At 41.9% G+C, this 25,415-nt stretch overlaps 1 protein-coding gene across 1 annotated transcript in view; it reads left to right on the forward strand.

Annotated features, from left to right (window-relative positions):
• Positions 1-3,131: 3,131 nt before the first annotated feature.
• Positions 3,132-25,415, forward strand: part of cacna1bb (calcium channel, voltage-dependent, N type, alpha 1B subunit, b) — a gene marked incomplete at both ends in the record, with an annotated part of 175,415 nt that continues 153,131 nt past the window's right edge. The window contains 3 exons of the mRNA XM_083930413.1: positions 3,132-3,409; positions 5,502-5,607; positions 8,326-8,465. Of these exons, the coding sequence (XP_083786539.1) occupies positions 3,132-3,409; positions 5,502-5,607; positions 8,326-8,465 (524 nt within the window). The remainder of the gene's footprint in view (positions 3,410-5,501; positions 5,608-8,325; positions 8,466-25,415) is intronic.

A 25,415-nucleotide genomic window follows, 5' to 3' on the forward strand; every position in this document is an offset into this window, starting at 1 on the left:
CTTGTAAGGCTTTGGAGGTTAAATCACTGACGGCCTGATCTAACTACAACACACTTCATCTGAGAGCTCATTTCTGTTCATTCAAAAGCATTCAGATCCCTGGTTAGCACTAGCATAGCTTCCCATTTAGCACAACAGCAGAGCAGAGCTGAAGACAGCTAGCGGCTGCTACTAACAATTGAAGCAATGAAGCAATGATCAAAAATGTGACAAATGTGACCAAGCGACACAATACTCGTGTTTCGGGTGATTTAATCGCCTCCATCGATCCCAGTGTGAATGCACGGTAATGCTTTGTCAGCTACTGTTGGTTACAAGCTAACAAGCTGAAAGAAGCTTACTACTAGAGGTGGGCATTCATGTAAAAATTGTGATTCTTATCTTCTAAGATTCAAATCGATTCATAACCTCCAAAAATCGATTGTTACAAACTCGTTTTCTGTTTCATTCTGTGGGTTTCGCGACTTCTGTAGAACACTGTCGTTATTAAAGGCAAGTGTTGGGGCGCACTTTTGATTTCACAACCTCCAGGGGAGACGGAGCTGGGTATGACTCATTCAATATGCTGTTATGAAGTCACTGAGAATTGAGATATACTAAAAAAAAGTTAAGCATGAATAAATTACATTTGGTGTTTACATTATTGCAATCAATTGATACCTTTTTCAGAAAATAAAGCATAATCTTATGCTGTCATGCCATGATTTGCCACTGCCTTCATTAGCTCACAGAGGAGTGGAGTAGATCCTGAAGCATGTACTAATTCAAAAATTGACTTTAAATTGCCATGAACCGAGAATCATTATGAACCGAGATTCGACTACAAGCAGTAGTGGGTGGGGTGCGGGGTGGCAGCCACACAGTTTTATGCAGAGCTGATGAAAAGTACCTGCTGTAATCAATAAAAACCCCAGTGTGCTGTCTGGGGTTCTGGAGACCCCGGCCATCTTCAACGACTCAAAAATCATGGGGTATAACAATATGCAACTAACCTGACTCGTCAGATGGTTTGTTTCACAAAGCCATCTGACAAGGCATCGTTAGAAAATGATTGGGAAAAGGCAGGTATTTTCAAAACATACCCGGCAGGTGATTGGATGAACCATCTGTCTATCAAACTCTTGCAGAAGTCTATCTATGAGAAGAGAGAAAGCCTCTTTTCCACTGAGCAAAGCCTTCAGTGTCGTTCTCTTCTCTTAATGAAGAAATACTATTGAGATCTGATAAAAGGAGCCGCCATTGTAGTTTTGAATGAGCGGTTGCGTCTCTCTTATAATCGTCACTCCCCACTTACCCCTCCCCCCTCAACTGCCAGTAGCTCCTTGCAGGATGCTGATTGGCCAGTGGACTTCTGACTTAAACACAAACGCATTATTTGGATCCTGACTAGATGGATTTTTGCGTGAATGCGATTCTCGTGTGATCTTGTGTTATCGCAATATTTCAGCTGCTGTGCAAGGTATGCATACAACACCCTGTGCTCTTTTCGACCCTCTCTTTGAATAAGGAAAAATGACTCAAACAAACCCCTTTAACAGGGAAAATGTGTCCTCTCTCTGGGCAGACAACATGTGCAATAGACATGTGTAATGTCACCATGTATGATCACAATGTATATATCTTTGTCTGTGAACGACTTTTGGCAAATTCAATGAACATTATACATGCATAGTCCATATTACACATAAAAAACTATATTTTCTTATTTGGTTTGATAACAATGCTCTATGGTCATTTACATATTCTTATCATTGTGCAAGTTTGAAGGTTTGACACTTCAGTAGTGTTTTACATGTTGGGTTTTGATAATCCCTATTTTGATAATCGGCTTACGAAATTTTTTTGAGAAAAAAAGTCAAAATTCTCTGATTCCAACTTCTTAAATGTGAATCGTTTCTGGTTTCTGTACTCCTCTGTGATAGTCAACTGAATATCCCTGAGTTGGATAGTTGAGTGGACAAAACAAGTCATTTGAGTCATCGATATATTTCACAATTTTTTGACTATCTATAGACCATGCAACTAATGGATTGATCGAGAAAATTAACAACAACAACAATAATTGCCCTGTGTAGCAGTGGGCTCTGGGACAACAAACAATGAGCAAGTAAAGCTATTTTTTTTTTAATGGTCAACCATGAAAATGTGAACAGTAAAACTAAGACAATATGGAAACTACTCGTTTCTAAAGACTCACATTGGCCTGCTAGAATAATTTTTCACCTCATGCATATTTTTCCAATGGCTATTGTTTGATTCTGCAACGGTAGGTTTGCAAATATTTACAAAATTGAAATGTATTTTTACGGAGTGCAACTTCCTGGGAAAACAGTCTGATCTTTATATATATTTTTAAGCTGGTATCTTCCGCATAAAAAACGTGTTTCCCCCTGTTGACACTGAAAGAAAGATTGATTAAAGCTCATGTTTTGACCCGCAGGTCTTTGGGGAACTTCATTAGTTTTACAGTCGCTCTCATAACCAGCCAACAGACGGTGAGCGCGTCTGTGCGCTCCAGTCACCGATAGGCCCGTTTTGGTCACATGCGCTCTTCCTTATTCCACTGAGGAGTTGCTATATAGCCTTCAGCCCCCATACAGTGAGCGATCAAACAGAAATCACAGGACAACTGCTCATGTTGGATTGGCTTGACTCGGTATTGTTTCAGCGCGGGAAGAAAAGGGATGAGGTCCAGTGTTTTCTGACGCTCCTGCGTGTTTTGACTGACCCCCTGCGCGTTTCAACTGGTGTTTGGATGATGACACGATGCTGTCAGGATTTTTTTTCACAGAGACTGGGTGATTTAGTTTGATTTTAACGTGATTTTATTCCCACTCAGTGCCCGGCTGATATGGATTCAACAGCCTCAGCGAAGTGAATCCTTTCACAGCTGAACTGCTTTATTGCTTTAAACTTTTATGTTTTAATTTCCCCCGAAGATGAATGAATGGAGAGGATCAAGGGGACATGGTTTTCTATGAGGCCACCTTATTTTTCATTTGTCCAAACGCAGCGCTTTCTGTACACTCTAAGCTGTGGTTTGGATGAAGTGTGTTTGTTGTGATGCGTCTCCCCTCCATTTCCACTGACACCAGTTTGGATTTACCCTTTTGGATCTGTGCGTTTCCAGAATGGCTCGCTTCGCAGAAGATCTGCCCACCCGCTATGGAGGAAGCGCAGGAGGCGGAGGGAGAGGAGGACCGGGCGCCGGGAGAGGGGGAGCCCGGGGTGGTGGCGCTCCGGGTGGCCAGAGGGTTTACAAGCAGTCGATGGCCCAGAGAGCCCGGACAATGGCCATTTACAACCCGAACCCTGTCAAACAAAACTGCCTCACTGTCAACCGCTCCCTCTTCATCTTCCGCGAGGACAACCTCATCAGGAAGTACGCAAAGCGAATAACAGAGTGGCCATATCCTTCCTAACCATTAGCAGCACGCACGGAGCAGGTGCATCTGTAGGCTGTAACCTGTCTGTCCTTCCTTGGCAACCCCCACACAGATGGTTGAAAAGCAGAAACACACCACCGCCCGTAGGCCTGTTCGTCAAGCTGTTGTGTTTAGGTGCTGATGTGGATTTTATTCTGTGCTTTCACTTTAGGTTGCTGTTTAACGAGCCGTTATGTTCACACTGTGGAGTAGCTTCAGTGTCTTTCTTTATTCCTCTCCGCTCAACGCTGACTGCACCTGTCGCTCCGCTCCTTATCTGTTCAACATGACGGACAGAGATGTTTTCTCAATAGGTGCGGGAAGAAAAGACTTCACATCCGCCTATTGTGTTGCCTTTTCTATTCACAGCTCACTTCAGAGCCTCGAGGCGCCCGCACCGACTGATAAGTTCTTTTGTCATAATGTCAGCTGTAAACTGTCGACCGGACACGGACAGCAATCCAAGCGTTAGTTAATGACGAGCAAACATCGCTATTGGTCGAGACAACTAGAAGTCAATAAAAAGCTGCGTGCGTAAAAGGGTAGTGGCGGCGAGTCAGAGATGTGGCTGCGTACGCACTGACCTCCACCCCTCATCTTCTCCAGTCATGTAATTGTTAAGAAAGGCGCAGTTTGCTTTGGTAAAGGGAGACCACGGGTCCAGGGTTGCAACGCCGCCTCGCTGTCTCGGTTAGGAGCCCTCTCCATGGTACTGAAGTCGCCCACGCTCACCGCGCCACACAGCTCTTACAACGCTGCAAAAGTGCTCACTTCAGGGAGTCATGGTCACCCTTCACATCTTAGTATTTTCAATCGTGAAATATGCGAGAGGTTCTTCTAGGGAGACATTATTTAGTAGTTTAATCGACTGAAGTATACGGTCAAATCCACACTAGCAGCCAATGAGGGCAATTCTATTGAATAGAAGAAAACTCTTAAATACCTGCTCTGAAAACACGTTAATCCCAGTTAATGAGCATTTCTGCACGTTTTGATGAGAAAAACAATATTTTGAGACAGATTTGTCAGTTGTACATGAAATAGAAAATTGTCCTGCTGACACAGCCCTCTAACTCCCAGCACATTATCTCAAAAATCCACCCAGTGTTTGTTGGCATGGGCTTGAAACCCATTTCATGCAGTTTAAGTCTTGACAGAGGTTATTTTTTTATTGAAATCAAGTGAAATCATTTCAAGTTGTAAGCATATCCACATTTTAATGAGAAAAACAAGATTAAATGACTTGTGGAAGTGAAAATAGTTTAGCAGTGAAATGGCTGGAGAGTCAGAGCTTGTGTGACAAACAAGAAGAGAGCTGGATCTGCACTGTGGGTGACATTGAGAACAACATTAGCTGTAATATAATAACAATCACTATCGACTTATCCAGGCCCTGTATGAGTTGATATGAGTTGAACTTCCCACTTTAAAAAAGTACCAAAAACACAGGAAACTGACAATCACAAGTGAAACAGTAAAAGTTACATTAAATGCATGTCCTTTTAGAAAACCAGTGCTAGGGAAACCATGTTCTGGTTCCATAATCAGGGTATCTTATGGGTAATAATTCTGCATCTTGGCTTCAGTGGTCATAAGCTCCCTATTCCCTGGCGATTCATAAGCTTTCAATAGGCCCTGACCCGCAGGCAATGACCCAGTGAAAATGGATTGCAGAATGAGCCAGCCATTGAAAATGGAAGGAAATGGTCAACCATCTGGAAGGATGATGAGCGCATGTATAGGATGCTTTCTTTCTGGAAAGCCTTCAACCAGAGCCTGATGGAAGGTTTATGCTTAAGTGAACAGAATAGGTTCAAATTTAAATTGATGGCATATTTTATACAGCAGCATGCAGGAGGATTTACTTTTCTGTACGATTGAATGTTGTCTGCCATTATTAGGCCCCATTGTTTTATTAGACTTAGATGTGTTACAAACCTTGATCCCTGTGAACGAACGTATCCTCTTTGAAAAGTAGGTCTTGAAACATTCAGTATGAAAATATAATTGATGATTCATCTGTGAAATGAAATGAATGCCTCTTTCTCTCTTTCGACTGCTCCTTAACCCTCTCACTCCATTTGAGTACATGATCCTAGCTACAATTATCGCCAACTGCATCGTCTTGGCCCTGGAGCAGCATCTACCTGCCAGTGACAAGACACCCATGTCAGAACGACTGGTAAGTGCTTCAACGTACCTGAGGTCACTTCCTTTATAGACAAAGAGCTTTTCAACAGCAAACAGTGTGATCAAAGTTTGCATCTTGTAAGTCATCATAACCTCTCAGTGAGCTAGGCTGTTCCCCCAGCTTCACAGTTAAACCAACACTTGAACTGCAACAGTCCTGTTATATAGCTAACCAGTATCTGAGAGAAACCAAAGAGACTACTGTACAGGGAGGTCAAGAGACATACCCCGCCCTGTGTGTAAGCGAAAAAACAAACAAACTGTATAGCATGTAGCGTCATGGTTCAGCACTTTGCTGTTCTTGAGGGTGTTGTAGCTCAGGGGAATTTGTCTTTAAATAGAGAGGCAGAGAGTGTTACAAAGAGCAACAGCTTGATGTGGAAAAAGTCAATGAATTCTCCTCATATTCAACCACCTGCTCCTGTTTTGAATCCTCTTGGCAGTGAAATTGTTACAACTAGGAAAACAAAAAGGTATCGCTTAGCACCTGAGAAAGTGATTAGAGTGGCTACACAAAGGAGAGAACAAGCATACTCTCTCTGCCTCCTCCACCTCGAGGATGTAATACAACAAGAAGCCTTTTAATTAGAACAAAGGATCAGCTATTATTTATGAAGCTCTGTCAACAGAATAGGAGGCGTGCTGTAAGGAGGCGATGATGGAAGCTACTCAGTAAGAGTATTTCAGATCCATTGCCGGTCTTTAACGCTGTGATCCTTGGGGATTTCCCCAGCCGTCTTCTTCGGGTGTATTCATAATTCAGGAGTATTTTAGATGTATGTATAATAGATGGTAACACCACTAGTACAAGCAGTCACACCACCCCCCACCCCCACCCCGCCGTTTCCCTGTCATTACATAACACATTCAACTGTTTTGTCTACGAATCTTGTCTTTGTATAGCGTGCCGAAATGAACACACTGTATGACACATTGAATTTGAGTTGTGTGAAATGTTGCAGGCTCCTACAGTTTCTCTTATTGTCCAGGAACAGCTTATCTGCTTCTGAACAAAGACAACACGTCATTATTTTTCCACCACAGCATTCATGCTCAATACAGCAACACTTTCCCAACATACATTATCTCTAGATGTTCACTGTAGTCAGCCAGTGCTATAGAAAAGGTCACATATCTTATAGTGCTCAGGCCTGTCACACCGCTTTTACACGATTATTTATGTTGGGGGCTGGGTGATGCTGGGGGTTGGGGAAACTGTCTGTCAGGTTGTAGTATGCCGGGAGCGAGGGAGGAAAATCGAGGGGGGGAGAGGTTGGTGTAGGCGTGAGATATCTTCTGCTCATGCACCGTGCGTCGCCCCAGGCTCTTCTCTTGCAGATATTAATGGAGGCAAAGGAAAAAGTGTCATGTCATACGCGCCTGATCCATCTCCCTAACAGTAATGCCCAGAGTTAACACGGTCACGTGGTGCAAATGATGAACTGTGACGCACTGTTGATTGTTTGAGTGCTCAAAACAATCATGTCCAAACGTGTGTAGTGCATATGCTCTCAGAGCAAAAGTGCCCTTTCAAACTGGAATGGCTTTGTCCTGTTGGGATAATGTTGTGCCTTTGATTTGCCCTGATGTCACATTAGATGGGCACTTGAGCAGTACAGTACAATCTCCCCTCTGGTACAGCCCAATTCCATTATTCTATGCTTTGTTCTAATGTCACACCAGTGGGGCACTCAAATAGCCCAAGTTCCCTCTGTGGCTGGTCCAAATGTCCCGCTGGTCAACCCAAATGCCCTTCTGTTTGGCCCTAATACTCCCTTAGTGCTGTACACATCCATGCTTTATTCTTGTGGCCCTAATTCCAACCTAGGAGGCCCAAATTCCAAATGCCTCTGTGCCCCTAATGCCCCACTGGTCAGCCCAAGCGCACTGTTCTTTTGCCCAAATTCCTCAACTGTTAGCCCAAGTACCCTTCTGCTTGGCCAAGTGGCCATTTTCTTTCACCCACATGTCCACGCACCCTTCTTGTTGACTCAAGTAGCTCTCTGGTTGGCTTATTTTCCCTAATGGTCAGCCCATAGACTGTATATAAATACCGATGGCTCCCCAAAAGTGAAGTCAAATCATCTCAATCGCCCCCTGGTGGCTCGCTGCAGTCCCGCTCCTCCATGTTAGCGGATGGAACATGGGCCGAACAAAAAACGTTTGTACACGTCAAAGTACACGTCAAATACATTTTCATGAAAGATATTTTCTGTCAATGTAGGTAGATTTTATCATGCTGATGTTTGTTCAAGTGTTTGTTTCTCTTATACATTTGGTTTTAATTAGTTATTTGATGCTATAAATATATATATCACGGTGGTGCCCGTATCCAGGATGTTTCGGCTTCACTTTTGTACAGTAGAAAGAAGGGGAGCCGTATTGTCCATTTTTATATACAGTCTATGGGTCAGCCATAGACCATCATATAGTTTATTTAATATGTTTCAGTGCATTAAAAGAACATGCCTGAGGCACCATTGATTTACCATTTCCTTTATAATCTTGCTGTGTGTGTGAATATTTGTTTTCACTGTATTTATTCTCTTTTCATCGAAAGAAGAGGGCTCCACTCTGTTTATGCTGCAGCAAGAAGTGAAAGGAGCCATCTTTATTTCTTTTACTTACCCCTTTCACTTAACGCTTCACTAAGCACTCTCTGACCTCTAACAAAAAGATCTTCTTCCGTCACTCTCGTCCCTCTCTCTAGGACGACACAGAGCCCTACTTTATTGGAATATTCTGTTTCGAGGCTGCCATTAAGATCATCGCCCTGGGCTTTGCATTTCACAAAGGCTCCTACCTCCGCAACGGCTGGAATGTAATGGACTTCGTGGTAGTCCTCACAGGGTGAGTCCCTCGCCCGCTGGGTGTCAGCTGGAGATAGAAGTCACAAGTGAGAGAGTGGTTTCTTTTGTGTGTATCTGTGAGCGCCTTGAGAGAAAGTGTTGTGGAATCACCTTCTTCCAGTTTGAGAATCTGCCTACAAGCATCTTTATCTTTTTAAAAAAGCAACAGAAGCCTGTCAAATATGTGAAAAGAGTGTCATGAGGGACATTTGTTGCTTTGGCCATTCCATTTCGGTTCTTGATTTTAACTCTGTTGCTGGACTACACTTTGTGGACATAAACTTTGTTGCAACAGGTTGGGTTAGGTCCATCTGCTCAAACACGACAATGCCCCTGTGCACGTGGTTTTTCCAGTTTGATGTTGTTGAACTTGACTGGCCTGCACAGAGTCCTGACCTTAACACTTATATTTTTAGAAAAACAATCACATTTAGGTGTTTGGGTGTCCATGTGCTTTTGGCCATACAGTGTAATAGGGCTGCCCCCAGGAAGTCGGAGATTTGAGTCATTAGTTAGAGACCCCTCAATCTTTTTTTTTTTTTTTTTGTTAGTCAGTGTGTAGTGTACTGTTGGGGACATTTCGGAGCCCGGAAGTAGCTGCAGAGTGAGCGCTCCTCACTTTCACGCTGCTCTCTAGTACAGGCAGCTGTGGATCCAGACCCTGAGTGAGTGTGAGCCAGACAGAGGCAGGCTTGGAGGATGAGAGGCTGTGTGCAGTCAGGCTCCAAGATGGCGTTTTCTTCTTCTTCTTCTGCTTAGAAGTGGTGAATTTACAGATCATAGCCACTTAATAGGATATAGTCTCCAGCTTTTGTTTGATATTTAATGTCGGCAAAAAATTTCCGATCCCTTGTTGACGTAGTTAGCTCCCATTACCTCAGAGGGCTAACGCCGCTGTCACCCTGAATGTCCCGCCAAACCCCATCCAATAATCTCGCAAAAAAGTTCATCCTTTATAAGGAAAAAAGGAACATGTGATGTGTTTATAGTAACAATAAGTTTGCAGGAGACTGTGGTCCGTACATCTGACCACAGATTTATTTACATGCTGTAAAGTCATAATACTGAGTTGTGTAAGACATGCACGCAGTTGATGATAATTTACAATTTAGGTAGAAGATATTCAAAATATTTTGTCTCAACGACCATACCATGCTTGTAAGCCTTACCGCCTGAGCATCTGCAAGGCAAACGGAAAGTGCAATAAATGTAAAGTTTTATATTTGATATTCGTGTTTCAGAAATTAGTACATATCAACATTAGCAAAGTGGACCACAGATTTCTGTGACAGACGCTTTTATAGTTCTTCTATAAAAACAGCTCTTAAAGGGGCTCAGACAAGAGTGGCTGCCTGGTAGGGAAGTTGTCAGACTCTGGGCCTTTGAAGACATGTAATGGCCTGTGTTTCTTATTATCAGAAAGGAGTCCTGAAAAGCCAATGACAGAGCAATGGTCAGTTCAACTGTTCTGCAAGATTACCATTGGGAGTTCAATTTAGGCAGCACTGAAGCGTTGTCTGCTTTTAACCGTTGATGGCAATCAGAGGGCTGTCAGCATCAAGTTGGACGAGTAAAGACTTATTTCAAGGGAGCATTTCAAGAGCTTTCATCTTTTCATGCAAACTTTCAGTTCCTCTACCTTCTCCGTCCTCCCAACAACTGACTGATGTGTCTACTACTCCCAGCTTCATGCCCATTTTCCTTTCAATTTCCTCCAAGAGACAGAAATCGCGTTGTCCAGCTGTTAGTTACGTTAATGAGAATGGATATCTGTGTGGGGAAGTATTGTAAACCAAACAAGCTGGCACATTTATTGTGGTTGAGACATCAGACGATTATAAATGTTGATCTGCGTATCAGTTTGCCCCATCTTGTGCCATAGTGCCCTTTTAACTATAATTTAACCCCAACTTGCCTCTGTCCATATGGAACACATCCATGAGTTGTTGTATTATCTCTTCTGAAAGGTACTTGTGGCATATAAAATGTTTCTAACATAACATAACATTTTTTTCATCCTTGCTCCTTAGCCTGTCAATAACTCTGATTGTGGTATAAAAGTACAAAGAGGGGCCTCTAGAGATACCTCACCGAGCTTGGTAAGCTCCATCAGTACTGATCAACACTGATCAGCTCACTACTAACTTCCACTGCTGGATAAAGCATTTGAGTTTTATTTAGATAAAAGTACAATGTAAAGGTATTCCACTTTTGAAATGTCCCTGTTGCACCCTTCACAGTCTGAGAAACAGACATACCATGTTAATTATTGTGTGTTAGTGCTGTATGAGGTCCAGATTGGAATTGGGCTGTAATGGCTATTTCAAAAAGCCAATAAACAAATGAATGAAGGTGGATATTGAATGAGAAACGGAACAAAGATTGCAGGGAGGCAGTGACCACAAGTGTCTAAATTTGATGAGAAAATTGTGGAATCAAAATGAAGAGAGGGAAGAGCGTACAGTATATGAGGATAAATGACCACATTTTCTTTGGATTCATTTGTAAATAAACTAATTTGAAATTAGACTTCAAACCTGGTGTTCAGAATTGAAAAAAAAAAATCTCTATCAAGCCCTAGCCAGCACATTTACAGTTCAGAGATACTTTTTCTTTTTCTTTCACACAGCACAGAAGTGGGAAGATTGTGTTTGGATTCAACGTTCCCCTGTAATACCTACACAGTGGAAGAATTCATGTGCAGAAGATGAAAGAAGGCGTTCTTTGAATTTACGGCTGAGATCACACAGAGTCACGTTGCTCCGAGCAAAACACTTGAATTACACAAACTTCATATAGAAAGACACCAGCTGCTTCCAGTGCCATGCCTTTCACCTTGTGCATCAATCCCAAAACAGCAGCAGTGCTTAGCTCGTGCTTTCCATCACAGTTTCTTTATATGGTATAAGAGGCTTGTTCATGTGTTAATACATGAGTATGCTCTGATTCATACCAAGGTATTTAAAGATCTCATAAGATAATCCAAGCAGATAATTAATTCCAAGGAATATGTGAGTTGTTCTTATCTTCAGAAACTAAAGCCAGAGAAATAGCTCTTCAGTTTTGGCTACCCATTTCTGACACAGCTGGATACAAATGAACCATTATGTTGTGTATGTGTGTGTCTCCGTTTGGTTGCCAAGCAACCGCGGTAGATAATGTGCCTCTGCGTGATCGGGGGTTTCTGTGTGTATGTTTGTGTGATGCTCTGTTTGCTTTGTGCTGGACATGCTCCCGCGGGCTTGGGGGGGAGTCTGGTGCCGAGCCTGCATCAATTTGAAATCAATGCGATCACCTGTGGATGTGGTTTGGATCTCTGGGTCGCAGTATGAGCAAAATCTGATCCTTGGAGAAATAGTCCTGATGGCACATGATAAAAGACCGGGAAGACATTTAAGCGTGTCCTCAGATGTTCCGTCTCCCTAAGAGAAGTTAAGAGGATTAAACGGACTGAACTGCACACCTGGGTGTTAGAATCAGATTCTGCTTCGTCCTGTGTACTCCACGGAGGAAATGAGCAGCCTGCAGGCCAGGAACACTGTTCATAATTAGGGTTAAGTATGGTATAAAAGGTGAAATGATAACTTATGCAAATACTTTGAGTAGTAACAGAATACGAAATTTGTAGATCTGTTATCCATCAATTCACAAATGATTAGTACAAAATAAATATATTTTTCAAAAGCTGGGTAATCAATCAAAAGTGACAGGTAAGGGTTGTTATTGATCTTACTGCTCAGAAATCTAATACACTCTGAGTAGATGTGATTGGAGCTCTGGGGGGAAATACATAGTCCTGCTTTGCTTGAAATGAAAACATTCAGTTCTGCTCTATTAATCGTCTTCTATTACATAAGTCAACAAAGTACAGTAGGTTTCTCTTTTTCCAATTAGCTAAAGATCGGCATCAGTTATCTGCCTGTTGTACAATCCCAGTGCTTAGTCCTTAGGTCCTCAAAAGGATCCAAATGATAGTGTAGCTGGAGGCAGTGGCAGACCTTTAATCTGTCCTGATCAGGCATTAGCTCCTAATAAGAGAATAAATCTGCTCAGGTTGCCAAAGGCCTAATCAATAGAACACTGAGCTGGCCAGCCCAGGGACACCGTGCCACTAAGAGGAGCCAGACACGTCCAATCACATGCTGAGCGCGACGGCGCCTGTGACATGAAGAGACTGGGTTGGAAGATAGAAATCATTTTCTTTTCTGGAGCTTTTATTACATTTGCTCTTATGAAGCATCATGCTCACTGAAACTGGGGAATCATGACTCAGTGGCTGGGAATAAAAAAAGGGATTAAATGACATTCATTTGTTCTAATTTCATAAGCCAAGCTCAATAGTTATTTGACAATAGAGTCAATTTAGTCTCTAAGCAGAAGGCTTTTCCTCCTGAAACTGGAAGAGTCCATTCAGGTAACCATTATTAAAGCCAAGGAGGGGGTATAGGGAAGTGGTGTCCTACATTTTGAAGTGTAGCCATTATTCCTTAAGTCAAGAAAGTAATGTCCAATACTGTCTGTTATTGCTATGGGGAGTAATCCGTCCTGATTGATCAGTTTTTAACATCTTCTGTTTCTGCAGAGGAGCTTTGTGGAATCTAAAGGGAAAAAAAGCTCAAGGGACATCGCCTGGGTTTCTCAGTTAGTGCTCCAACACTAGAAAAACACAAAGCTTGACAGTCTGAGGGGGTGGAGTCAGAAATATGTGAGGTTTAAATGTGAGAGAAAGCGTCTAAGGAAAGACACTCTTATGTTGAATTAGGGATCTTGACCTCTAGTTTTATGGAAGTGCAAAACACAATGAATTCTGGCACACTGTCCGTTGACAGTTTTCTGTTCCTCAGGTAAAGTTCAGAAATAAGAACGTGTCTGGTGAAGACCTGAAGACTGAAACATCATCAATAAAGTCAAGGACAATTTGCCGGATTCATTTTTTCTTTCCAAGTCAAGGGTTTTTGATCCTACACACATGTCACTAACTACAATACTAAATCTCTGTAGTACTGGTAATAGACATATCGACATTTCAAATATTCTACTCATTGACTGTTACTGGTTCCCACATTTAAATATTAACAAACTGTATTTAATTATTTTGTTCAGTTGGGACAGTGCACATAATCTCATACATAAGAAATATACATGCAGCAGATGTAATGCATATGAGGCTTTTATAAATTCAGGGTAAAACACTGTATCCATGTCAGTGGGGTAATTGCTCACAACAGGCAGAGAGATCACAGGCCGCAAGGTCTGAATGCTACAGTTATCGCTTGCCTGGCTGTGGCTCCTTTGCTATTATACTTTACAATCAATTGAAAGATTCCATCTGAAGCATGGCCATGTATGCACTTAAATATATACTTATACAAATGAGAACATCTAAAGATTCTCAGTAATTCATGTAGGATATCAAGAAGAAGCTAAAGCTAAGTGCATTTACATTGTGCTCAGTATATTATATTTGGGAATATATATATATATTGCTAGTAATGTAATATGTACACTATATATACTTATATATGTTTTGTTGTTAATGTGTGTCAGTAACATCTGAATGGTTCTGTGGTTCTCCATTTAACCTCCGCGGCCTCTTGGCCTGTGATTGCTGTTATTGACCAAAGCCTCAAATGGCCTTTTCCTGCCTGTGCAAGCTCTATGGCAACCACAATCCAAGGCTCCCGGGTAAAGTCACTGAGTAGAATAATCCCACTGTCATCTCCAGGGAAACAAAAGCCAGGGCGGTTGTATTTATTTATTTATCTGGGTTTGATTTACGAGTCTCTCCCGTAAGTGGTCGGGCCGAGAGTCGGCGCTCTTGTAGACTTCAAAGTTGTGATTTCCTCTCATGTGCCTCTCAGGCAACAGGGCCGCCACAACACAGGGCTCAAAGTATAATTGCAGAGACTACAGAGGTCGAAGCTTATGCCCACACCCGGCCGGAATATGAAAACATTTTCCCTTTGAACGTCTGCCAAAATGCTGCTGTCTGATCATGTAGATGTGACAGTCCTGGCCTGGGGGACGTTACAGGTGTGCTCCATTTGCGCTGGCTTTGTGTCTGTGTCTATTTTTTTTTTAGTTTAGAAGTTTATTGAGCAGGGACAAATACATTATACATTGTTTCATATAAAATAGATGCCATGCATACAGATTTCTAGTCGAGACTAATTTCAACTCCTTTCCCTGGTGAGGCCTCTACTTAAAGTTACACAAGGCAGTGCTAGTTTATTTGTATAGCACAGTTCAACAACAAGGTCATTCTAAGTGCTTTACATTGGGACACAAGCAAAGTTAAAGACAATACACACGTTAGACTACAAAACACATCAAATACAGGGCACATAATTACAAAAACATGGGGAAGTACTGTGTGTGTGTGTGTGCGTGTGTGTGTGTGTGTGTGTGTGTGTATGTGTGTGTGTGTGTGTGTGTGCGCGTGTGTACGTGTGCATGTGCCCTGTGTCAATGGGTCGATGTTCACAGGCATTTTACAGTTTCAACCATTGTTTTACTGGTGTATTAAAAACCTTGAGCTCTGTCAATGTTTTGGGGGTAGGAGTAGGAGGTAGGAAGTAAGGAAGTGGCCATCAACCTACGCCTCTGGCCTGATTTGGCGTCACGGCTGGCATGATCCCATTACAAGATGGTTTGTTCAGATCTGATATCTATTGGGTATAATAACATGGGATTATCAAGGGTACACAGTAACACGTACCTTTTCTCACTATTTCTTTTCAGTATTTTAACATTTTTGACTGAGATTCTCGAGCTCAAATTTGGAGCAGGAGGGTTTTGCCCTGCATCTCCATTCAGCTGCATCCTGAGTGCTGGGTGTGTCTTAGAAAAGATGGACAGACAAACAACGCTTATTCACTTGACACGCCCAGATTTTTCAGGCATTATCTCTTATTAACTTAATCCTCCCTTCCTTTTCATTTGCTTTTAATCCAGACGGTTGTTTTCTCAGAGGTGTTTCAGTTCAATCATGAAGCTTTCCTTTTACTGATGTTATTGATCCTCTTCTCAATATCTGCTGGACTGACAGACGTGGTCTGACAACTCTGAGGTTGTTAGTGTGTGTGTGTGTGTGTGTGTGTGTGTGTGTGTGTGTGTGTGTGTGTGTGTGTGTGTGTGTGTGTGTGTGTGTGTGTGTGTGTTGACCGGTGGTTGTGGTCTTGGTACAGGCTGCTCTGCTTCACGTCTTGTGGCCACTGAGCAAACTCCTTCAGTGAGTGAACACTGTGTGCTCTGTGAGGCTGACTGAGTGCTGCTTATGCTTATGCCATGGTGTCCACATCATAGCAGACCGATACCAGCTCTGCTCTGTCTGTCGGCGAGTGGCGGGCAGGAGCCCAGTCAGCTTCTTCTCTTCCCGCTCACGCTCACACAGGGATGTGGTCAGGAATACATAATCTAAGCAGAGCTGCAACTGACGATTATTTTCATTATTCCCTGAACTCTTAAGAAGCAGTGAAATGTCTTAGTGGTGAAAAAACATCTAGATTTCGTTTTTGTCTAAATCCGGACAAATTCAAGGTATAAATATAGAAGAGCAGGAAAATCAGACAACCATAGAGTAAATATTTTGCTTGATATTTAACATAATTCATGGCATAATCAACTATCTGTTCATTTCATAATCACCCGTGAACTTAAAGTAAAACTTAACAACTACAGACATTTAAAATGACATGAACATGAGAATACGAGGTCATTAGTGATTATAAAGATAATATTCACAGCAAAGTTTTCAGAGAATAAGCAGAAGCAAAGCACATAACTGATTGTTGAGTTGATCAACATCACTTCCAGTCAACACATAACCTGCAGTCGAGTATCAACATCAACTTTTGATCTTATTTTATGTAATAATCCCAAATCTGATGGAAAAATCTCACTGGCTTTCTGTGGCGGGAACAAGGGTGATGCTGTCTTCTGGGTCAGACGACAAAAATATGTCCCTGCAGCACTCATTGGCTTGGTTGTTTTTCCAACTGGGGAACAGCCGTCAGTGAACGCCAAATCAATCACATTGTTTGTTAATCCTACTTTTCGGAAATTAGCCCCAAAAATGTTTTTTTTTTCCCCTGTCATCGCCTGCAGTAGGGAGATGACAGGGAATAATGGGGCAGGTCCTGAGTGATATGCAACGACGGACGTTGGCCTTGACCGTTCAATTCATTGTCAACACCTTAACACCAGGACACAAGGGCTTATAGTGATTTCTAACCTATATTTTGATCTGGATGTGACACTACGTCGCTTTAGCATTAGCATTTTTAGACATCACAGCAGACCTGACTGGCTAATCACAGCTCACATCAACCAGCAGGCAAGCCCCAGTTCATGTATATTTATGAGCAGTAGGCCAAGGTGACTCAGTATAACACTGTGGATGCAAATCCAGCTTGCATCTGTCCCTTTGCCATCATGCCTATTTATGTCTGTTGACTGAAATGGCTGCTAGCTAGATGGCTTCATGTGCGCTGGCTCAACCAATTATCATTATGACATATATTTAGCAGGTTGCTGGCGAGACAGTCACATTTTTGCATTATCTGCTCTAGTTGTGACACACAGCCCCTGGTAGGACGGCATGGCTCATGATACAGAAGCTTTTGAAGAATAATGTGACTTCATTTGGCTGAGTGGAAGGTTGGCAAGGACACAGAGACACACTATAGCACACATTAATCACCGATTTGGTGGCCTAATTGACTGCGCACACACACACACACACACACACACACACACACACACACACACACACACACACACACACACACACACACACACACACACACACACACACACACACACACACACACACACACACACACACACACATGTAAGTGAAGTACAGACAAGCACTCATATGTGTCTAGACAAATGAACACCCACAAAAAACGCTTACTTATACACACATACACACACACACATACATACACACACACACACACGCACACACACACACACACACACACACACACACACACACACACACACACACACACACACACACACACACACACACACACACACACACACACACACACACACACACACACACACACACACACACTTTTTGTCTCTGTTGGCTTGGCTGCCAAGGTTTCACTCAAACATGACGTGATGCTTGTCATTTCCTGTAGGCAGAGGAAGTGCACTACACCACAGTTGATGTGGCAGACTGGCAGGTTTCCCTCTTAGCACATGATTCAGTCCAGAGCTAGTTACAAACAATGTGTTGTTTCCTGGCAAACATCAGTCATTTTACAGGTAATCCAACTGCACTCTGTAAGGTAGAGAGAAAAGAGAGAGTGACACTCATGGTGTTTTTTTTACCCAACAGGGACACAAATAAAAGGAATATACAGTGGGTACAGAACGTATTGAAGTTTCTCACACCTGGACTTGGGGATCCTCTGCCATCCCCCTGCAGATCCTCGCCAGTTCTGTCAGGTTGGATGGTGATTGTCGATGAATAGCCATTTTCAGGTCTCTCCAGAGATGTTCAAGTCAGGGCTCTGGCTGGGTCACGGAGTTGTTTCAGCTGTGTGCTTAGGGTCACTGTCTTGTTGGGAGGTGAACGTTCAGGACAGTCTGAGGTCATGAGCACTCTGAAAAAGGTTCTCTTCCAGTTCTATCTCTGTACTTGACCTCATTCATCTTTTTTTCAATTGCAACCAGTTGTCCTGTCCCTGCAGCTGAAAAATACTGTGTTTCTGTGTTTTACTGTCAAAATGGGATGCTGTGTGTACATGAATGAGAAAAAAAAAATCAACTTTAAATATTTTAGCAAATAGCTGCAAATAAAGAGTGAAAGATTTAAGGAGGTTCAGATACTGTCCGGTACTGTATGTATCTAGAGCTGCAACCATTTGCTTTTTTACTGTGAATTATTCTCTACTATTATTTCATCATTGCTTTGTTGAATGTACAAATATTATATATATATATATATACATATATATATATATATAGTTTTGCTACTGAGGTAAGGTTGTGGAAGGCAGTTTCATGTCACAGGTCATACACCATGGAAAGACTGACCACAGCAACAAGACACAAGGTAGTTCTACTGCATCAGCAAAGTCTCTCCATACACAGATTTCAAAGCAGACTAGGGTTTCAAGACGTGCTGCTCAAACTTTTTTGAAGAAAAACAAAGAAATGAGCAACGTTTCATAGTCGCAGTAGTCGGCCAAGTAAACATAGTACAGCAGATGAAGACACATCAGGCTTATTTACCTTTGAAATTGGAAGAAGTCCGGCAGTGTCAGCAGAAACCAGGGGGACCCAGGTCCACCCATCTACTGTCCCGAGGAGTCTGGACAGAAACCAGTGGGGCCCAGGTCCACCATCTACTGTCCCGAGGAGTCTGGACAGAAACCAGTGGGGCCCAGGTCCACCATCTACTATCCCGAGGAGTCTTGCCAGAAGTGGTCTTAATGGAAGAGCTGTGGCCAAAAAGCCAAACCTCTGACATGGAACAAGGCCAAGAGACTCAACTATGCATGAAAACATAGGAACTGGGGTACAGAAAAAATGGCAGCAGGGTCTCTGGACTGATGAGTCCAAATGTGAAATATTCGGTTGTTGCAGAAGGCAGTTTTTTGCTGAAGGGCTGGAGAGCGGCACAATAATGAGTGTCTGCAGGCAACAGTGAAGCATGGTGGTGGTTCCTTGCAGGTTTGGGGCTGCATTTCTGCAAATGGAGTTTTGGTCAGAATTAATGGTGTCCTCAGTGCCGAGAAATACAGGCAGGTACTTATCCATCATGCAGTACCATCAAGGAGGCGTTTGATTGGCCCCAAATGTAAATGTGCAGCAGGACAACGAGCCCAAACATACAGCCAATGTCATTAAGAACTATCTTCAGCGTAAAGAAGAACAATGCAGTCCTGGAAATGATGGCACGGCCCCACAGAGAGCCCTGATCTCAACATCATCCAGTCTGTCTGGGATTACATGAAGAGACAGAAGGATTTGAGGAAGCCTACATCCACAGAAGATCTGTGGTTAGTGCTCCAAGATGTTTGGAACAACCTACGAGCTGAGTTCCTTCAAAAACTGTGCAGGTGTATCTAGAAGAATTGATGCTGTTTTGAGGGAAAAGGGTGGTCATACAAAATATTGATTTAATATAGGTTTCTCTCCTGTTCAGTCACTGCATTTTGTTAATTGATGAAAATAAACTATTAACACTTCCATTTTTGAAAGTATTCTCAGTTTTTTCATGCCTGCCTAAACCTTTTGCACGTTAGTATATATAAATAACAGATGTCTAACTGGGGTTTGAAAGTACCAACAACACAAATACAATGATTATCAAATAGAAACAAATATTGACTCTTTAATGTCATTTAAAAGATGGTAAATATGATTGTGACAGGAAACCGGGTTGGTCTTGAATTTTAGAAAAATACCATCTGGTAACTGGTTAAAAGATGTGTGTTAGGCGCCGAACCATGCTGAACTTTAAACATCCTCATGGTTAGTGCCCCTCTAGCAGGGAGAGGGTCAGCTTTCAGCAGAGACCTTACAGAGAAATAACAGAGACCTTTGAATCATCAAGCCTGCAGTCAGCAGCACTGAAGAGAATGTCAGCGTTTATCATGTTAAACGGGCTCGTTCTCAAAGTCAAGAAGCAAGAATGACGAGTCAGCCTGCGGGGTGTTTACGGGACTAGCACCTGTGACACAGCGCTACACACAAGTTGCTTTTGTATCTAGCATATTTCTTAAGTGCATTCACTCACCAGAGAAGCGGCCCTGTTTTTTTTTACCATAACTCTCAGGTTCAAGAATTGGTTTACAGGGAAACTACAACCATGAACAGAAGTAATTTAGCTTTAAATGTCAGCTGTATTATATGAATATTTACTACACTTTTCCATTGGGACTAGTGATCCTGCTTGACCTAATCCTGACTCTCTTCTACCAGTCTTGTATTGCAGCCAATTAGCCAATTACCATGTACATCTAGTTGTATCCACTATGTTGTAATACTATGTGCGCTGTTCACTTTTATTGACTTTTTAGCTATATCAAAGACCAATTTCCACAGCCCTGCTGTGATGGACAAAAAAGTTTTTGTCATTCTGAAGAACTTATGGTAAAGTAGAAGCAGGATTTCTTCACTAACTCCATCAGAGGTGGTATGAAGATTTATACTGCGATATCAATTGACCCTTTGCTAATCTCCTGCCGAGAACAACTACTGTTCAATTCTGCGTTAGCAACCGTAACCAGGCACAGGAGGCCTGTCAAGCGTTCAAAGCAAGGGACCCGTGTGAATATGGAAAGGGCAAGTCCGACAGCATTTTAAAGGCTGCCTGAAAACAGCGGGGATGAGGAGATAGGCTCCATTTGCTTTGCATTTCATTTGCTCTTGTCATATTATAACTAGGGGTTTTCTTTCCAGGGATTTTGACAGTTGGAAACTTTCCATGGGAATTAACGATAATTTATGGGAATAAACAGGAATTTTGGGGAATAAACCTGGAATTTACAAAATTGAAGATTGGCACTCCACAGATATTTAAATTATAGTTTGGGAAAATATACTTCAGCATAATCTTGGCTAAAACAACCATCGACTTCACGCAGGTACACTTGAGAATATCGTTGCTATTCCTCAATCACATGCACTCTACTTTCTGCAGGGACATTGAGGCCACGCCCTCTACATGCACTGTGCATTCCTCCATCTCATGCACAGGTGACTCCTAGAACCCTGGACTATTGAGGCCACATTTTTGAGTCCAGAGCACAAAACATTTGAGTCCATGGACCACGTAAAATTTCAGAATTTTTCCAAAATTCCCCAGCTTAACTTCCCATGGAAGGTTTCAGACATTTTTCAGAAACTTTTCTGCCCCTTTGCAACCTTAATTCTAACTACTACATCTTACTGTAGCTTAAACTCTGCACCTTTCAAGACGTATGGTGCCTGATGACAAATGAACATTATATTGTGAATGTAGCTCTCAAATGCTGTTTGTTATTCCAGAAATGTGCTATTATTTTTTCTTTGAGTATCTTTCACTGATATAGTTGAAAACACCATATTGACAGGTCAGGTGTAAAAGCTTGTCAGGCCCAGCAACAGTAAAGGAGGAGCTGGACTTTTTTGCCAATACTGTTTTTAAATTTTATTCTGTATTGATGAAATTGTAATGATATTTAAAAACTGACTGTACTTCCTCTAAAGATCCCACAAGCTTTATTGGATCTCAGTAGGAGGTAATGCTTCTCACAGTAAGGAGGTGGGCATGGAAGGTGTTCTTTTGTTCTGCAAATGTATTTCTTTGAACTATGGCAGGCTACTTTTCTTCAGTGTCACCATTTCCTGTGTTAAAGGTTCATAGTAATCTAGGGGAGATACCATGTGTTTCACAGAATTAAAGACCATTAAAAGCACACAAGCATACATTCATGTAGTGTACTAACAATTAATAGCAACTAACAAACACAAAATACATACAACACAAAAACCTAAAAAATTATGGTTATTATATCATGGATATGAACCCACCAGATTGCTTGATATATATATATATATATATAAATATATATATATATATATATATATATATATATATATATATATATATATAAATATATCTTGAAATATAGAAAACAAGTGTGTATATATACTGCATATTATACAATTTCACTTTTGAAGTCACAAAAAAATCCTTATTGCAGGGCAGAGGACCATATGACTTCTGCCCTTGTGTTGCAGTTTTATTGGTGTCTTTTACAGTGCTGACCCCCGGGACCTCAAATCCAAATGCAGATGAAACAGTGTGAATATTGCATTATCTAGCTGAGTCTCACTCTAGTCAGCCAGTCATCATCCCTCTCCTCATTCCCTGTGAGGGCAACAGCCGTACCACAAAGTGGAATCCACTTGCCCATACTGCCGGTGTAATGGATTGATTGGCCCCCCTTGTTTTCTTCAGGGCCGTATAACCAGCCCCTAAAAGGACTGAAAAGCGTCTTTTTGCCGTGTCCCATTCTGTTCCGAAACATCTGCGTAATGGAGCGAATTCTGGCACATAGAGCATCTTCTCCTCACTGCCTGCTGCCTCCGACTGTGGGCGAGCAGAGCAGAGGGCGTTGGGAGTTTTGTTTGCACTGTGCTGTTAGAGAAACAGCATTCCTCCTCCAGTTTTTTCTTCCCCTTTTTCTCATTAGATCTACCAGGAGGGTGCTGCTACTGCTGAAGCGCTTGCCGCCTCCTCCTCCTCTCCACCTCGTCTTTCTCTCCGTCTCGCCTCAGTGGAGAGGTGCTCTGTTTGTTCACCCCTCCCCGGTCCCCATGTAAGCGCTCTCACTGTGGAATAACAGAGTCACACACAGAGAGGTGCGGGGCACAACAGAGAGGAGGGAAAATGAGGGAGATAAGAGATGCTGAGATCAAAGTGCTGAAGTATAAGCTAGCACAATAAACAGTATACATAACCCGCTGCATTTCATTCTTTGCTGTCTGTGTTACATAGAAGCCTCAGTGTGCATCGTTTCTACATTTTTATTTTCCATTACTGGCGTCTTTGTAGAACCATCTAACGGTAGTGGACTTAGCTCTCAACAGCGTCAGCCGTACTGTACAGTAGACAATAACTGTTGAGAACAGAATGTACTGCAACCCCCCTGTAGTCTGTATTGACTTTGGACATCAAAATCATTTTGAAGTATCTAACTAGAAAATCTGTATGGATATATTTAAGAATGATAAAACTTCCTCAATTGCACAAAAATGTTTTTTTTTGTTGCTCTCTTTAGGTGGTTTTTGTCTTTGTAGGAAAAAGAATGATGAGATAAATGGGTTACGGGATCACTTTTGCTGCAAATTCTGACGTAGCAAATATTAAACTCAGGACTAATAAGCTGTTTCTGCTGTCTGCCTCTTAGGGAATAATTTTATAAGCAAGACAAGGCAAGTTTATTTGTATAGCACAATTCAACAACATGTAATTTTTGCCCGCTCAGATGTGTATTTACCTATAGACACAAAGTAGTCCCTATCCTATAATGTGTCTTTTTCTTCAGATAGCATTTAATGTGACAAAAATATTAAAATTTCCCAACTGAACCAAATGTCTGAAGACCTCTGTCTGTTTTTCTCTCGTAAGAGTTAGATAGCCAAGGTGACTTGATTTGTTTTCATTAGCAACCATCCATGCATAGTCTACAGTATAACGCCAACTTCTGACCAAACCACCCTGAAGCCGCGTTAAGTCCAAACCTGTTGATGGAAACATACCTGATGAGCATTCATTTTTTGCAACATTTGAAAAAGCTTACAGTTGAATGGAAACACAGCCATTGTGTGTTTATTATTTATGATATCTTTTGTTTTCTGTTAAGCACTTTTTAAATTTATTTTGTATCCCTTTCTGATTCCCTGAATTACTGTAATTGGAGCTAGTCAAATTGTCCACTTTACTATCTATGTTGGATTATGGGAATACTATACCTTATACTGTATGCTCATGCCACTACCCTTTAAGGAATAGTGCACCATTTTAGGGAATGGGTTCATTTGCTCAATTTCTGCGCATCGGGTCTGTAGTGAGGACATTGTTAACCTAGCCTAGCTTGGCATAAAGACTGGACATACAAAAATATGCCCTTCAAAACCTCTAAATCTCACTAATTAAAGGAAGTTATGTGTTGAACCTTTTTCTTGATAAACAACAGGTCAGCCATCAGTGCGGGCTGCCTGACAGTTGGTGAGTCTGTGCAGGCACAATGGTACCAAACCCCACTGTTGACAAGCCTATCCAAAGTGACTATGAACTACCCAGAGTTATGTATCGCCAAAAGGCTTGTGACAGTCTTTCTCTGTGTGAAGAGCTGCAAACTGCAAGCGTAGGCAGTTTGTGTGTGGTAGGTGCACCTGTAAAGTAACAGGTCGCGTGTGTGTGCAGAGTGCCTTCTGCTCTGTGTTCCTTGTTTCTCTGTTGGCTTGTTAAGCTCTTAAACTATTGATCCTGCAGTGCAGTGTATTGATATGATGACCAGCTTGTGCTTCCTCTGAAGAATTCTTGTTATCTGTACTTCAGGGCCACATGACTGACTCCGGGGATGCTTTGTGTATATATATGTGTGTGTGTGTGTGTGTGTGTGTGTGTGTGTGTGTGTGTGTGTTAGTGAATATTTAGTTACGTTTTCTTTGGCTTAACTAAATGTACTGTAGGTGTGTTTGTTGCCCATCAAGCCAAGGATAAGACTACTTTATTGTAGCCCAATTTGCAATTTTTTTTTATCACTTTTAATTGTTTAAATAATTAAAATCTAACCTCTAAATGGGTCAACCATTAATAAACAGAGATGTTGTTTCAGATGGTCCCATTGTAAATTGTCCTCTCAAGCATGTTTTCCCTAGAATTTAGTGGGCGTTTTTAGCTTTGTACAGCTATTATTTTGCAGTTTGAGTGCTAATGTTTTCCTGCTGCTAATTTGATGTTCTGTAGCACCATGATTATCCCATCTCTTATCCAAGCAAATTGAGCAAACAAGGGAAGCTTTTATCCTTTAAGTAAAACACAACCCAGTGGTGCTGCAGCTGAGCCCCATTGACAACATGGGTGGATATCGGACATTAAACAATTTACCATAAGTCGATATTGACCACTTGGGGAGACTGGACTGGGGCAGAGTGATATCTCTTGAGTAATCTGTTGGGTGAGCTTCTCTTTCTCTTTATTGGTCCATATGATCAGGCAGGCCTACAGGGTAAATGTCTACTCAGCAGTGTGGGCGACTGAACCAGCCTGTTAACACTGATAGAGGCGATGTTAAGGATCGATCAGGCCCAGACCTCGTTTGTCCTTTACAGTTCAAAGCCTCTCGAAGCTGGAACCACTAACCACTATGCTCTTAACCAAGGCTGTCTGTCTGGGTGATATGTATGTATGTTTGTATGTATACTGTAT

This window comes from Echiichthys vipera (genome assembly GCF_963691815.1).
Source record: "Echiichthys vipera genome assembly, chromosome: 16".
NCBI classification, from domain to species: domain Eukaryota; kingdom Metazoa; phylum Chordata; class Actinopteri; order Perciformes; family Trachinidae; genus Echiichthys; species Echiichthys vipera.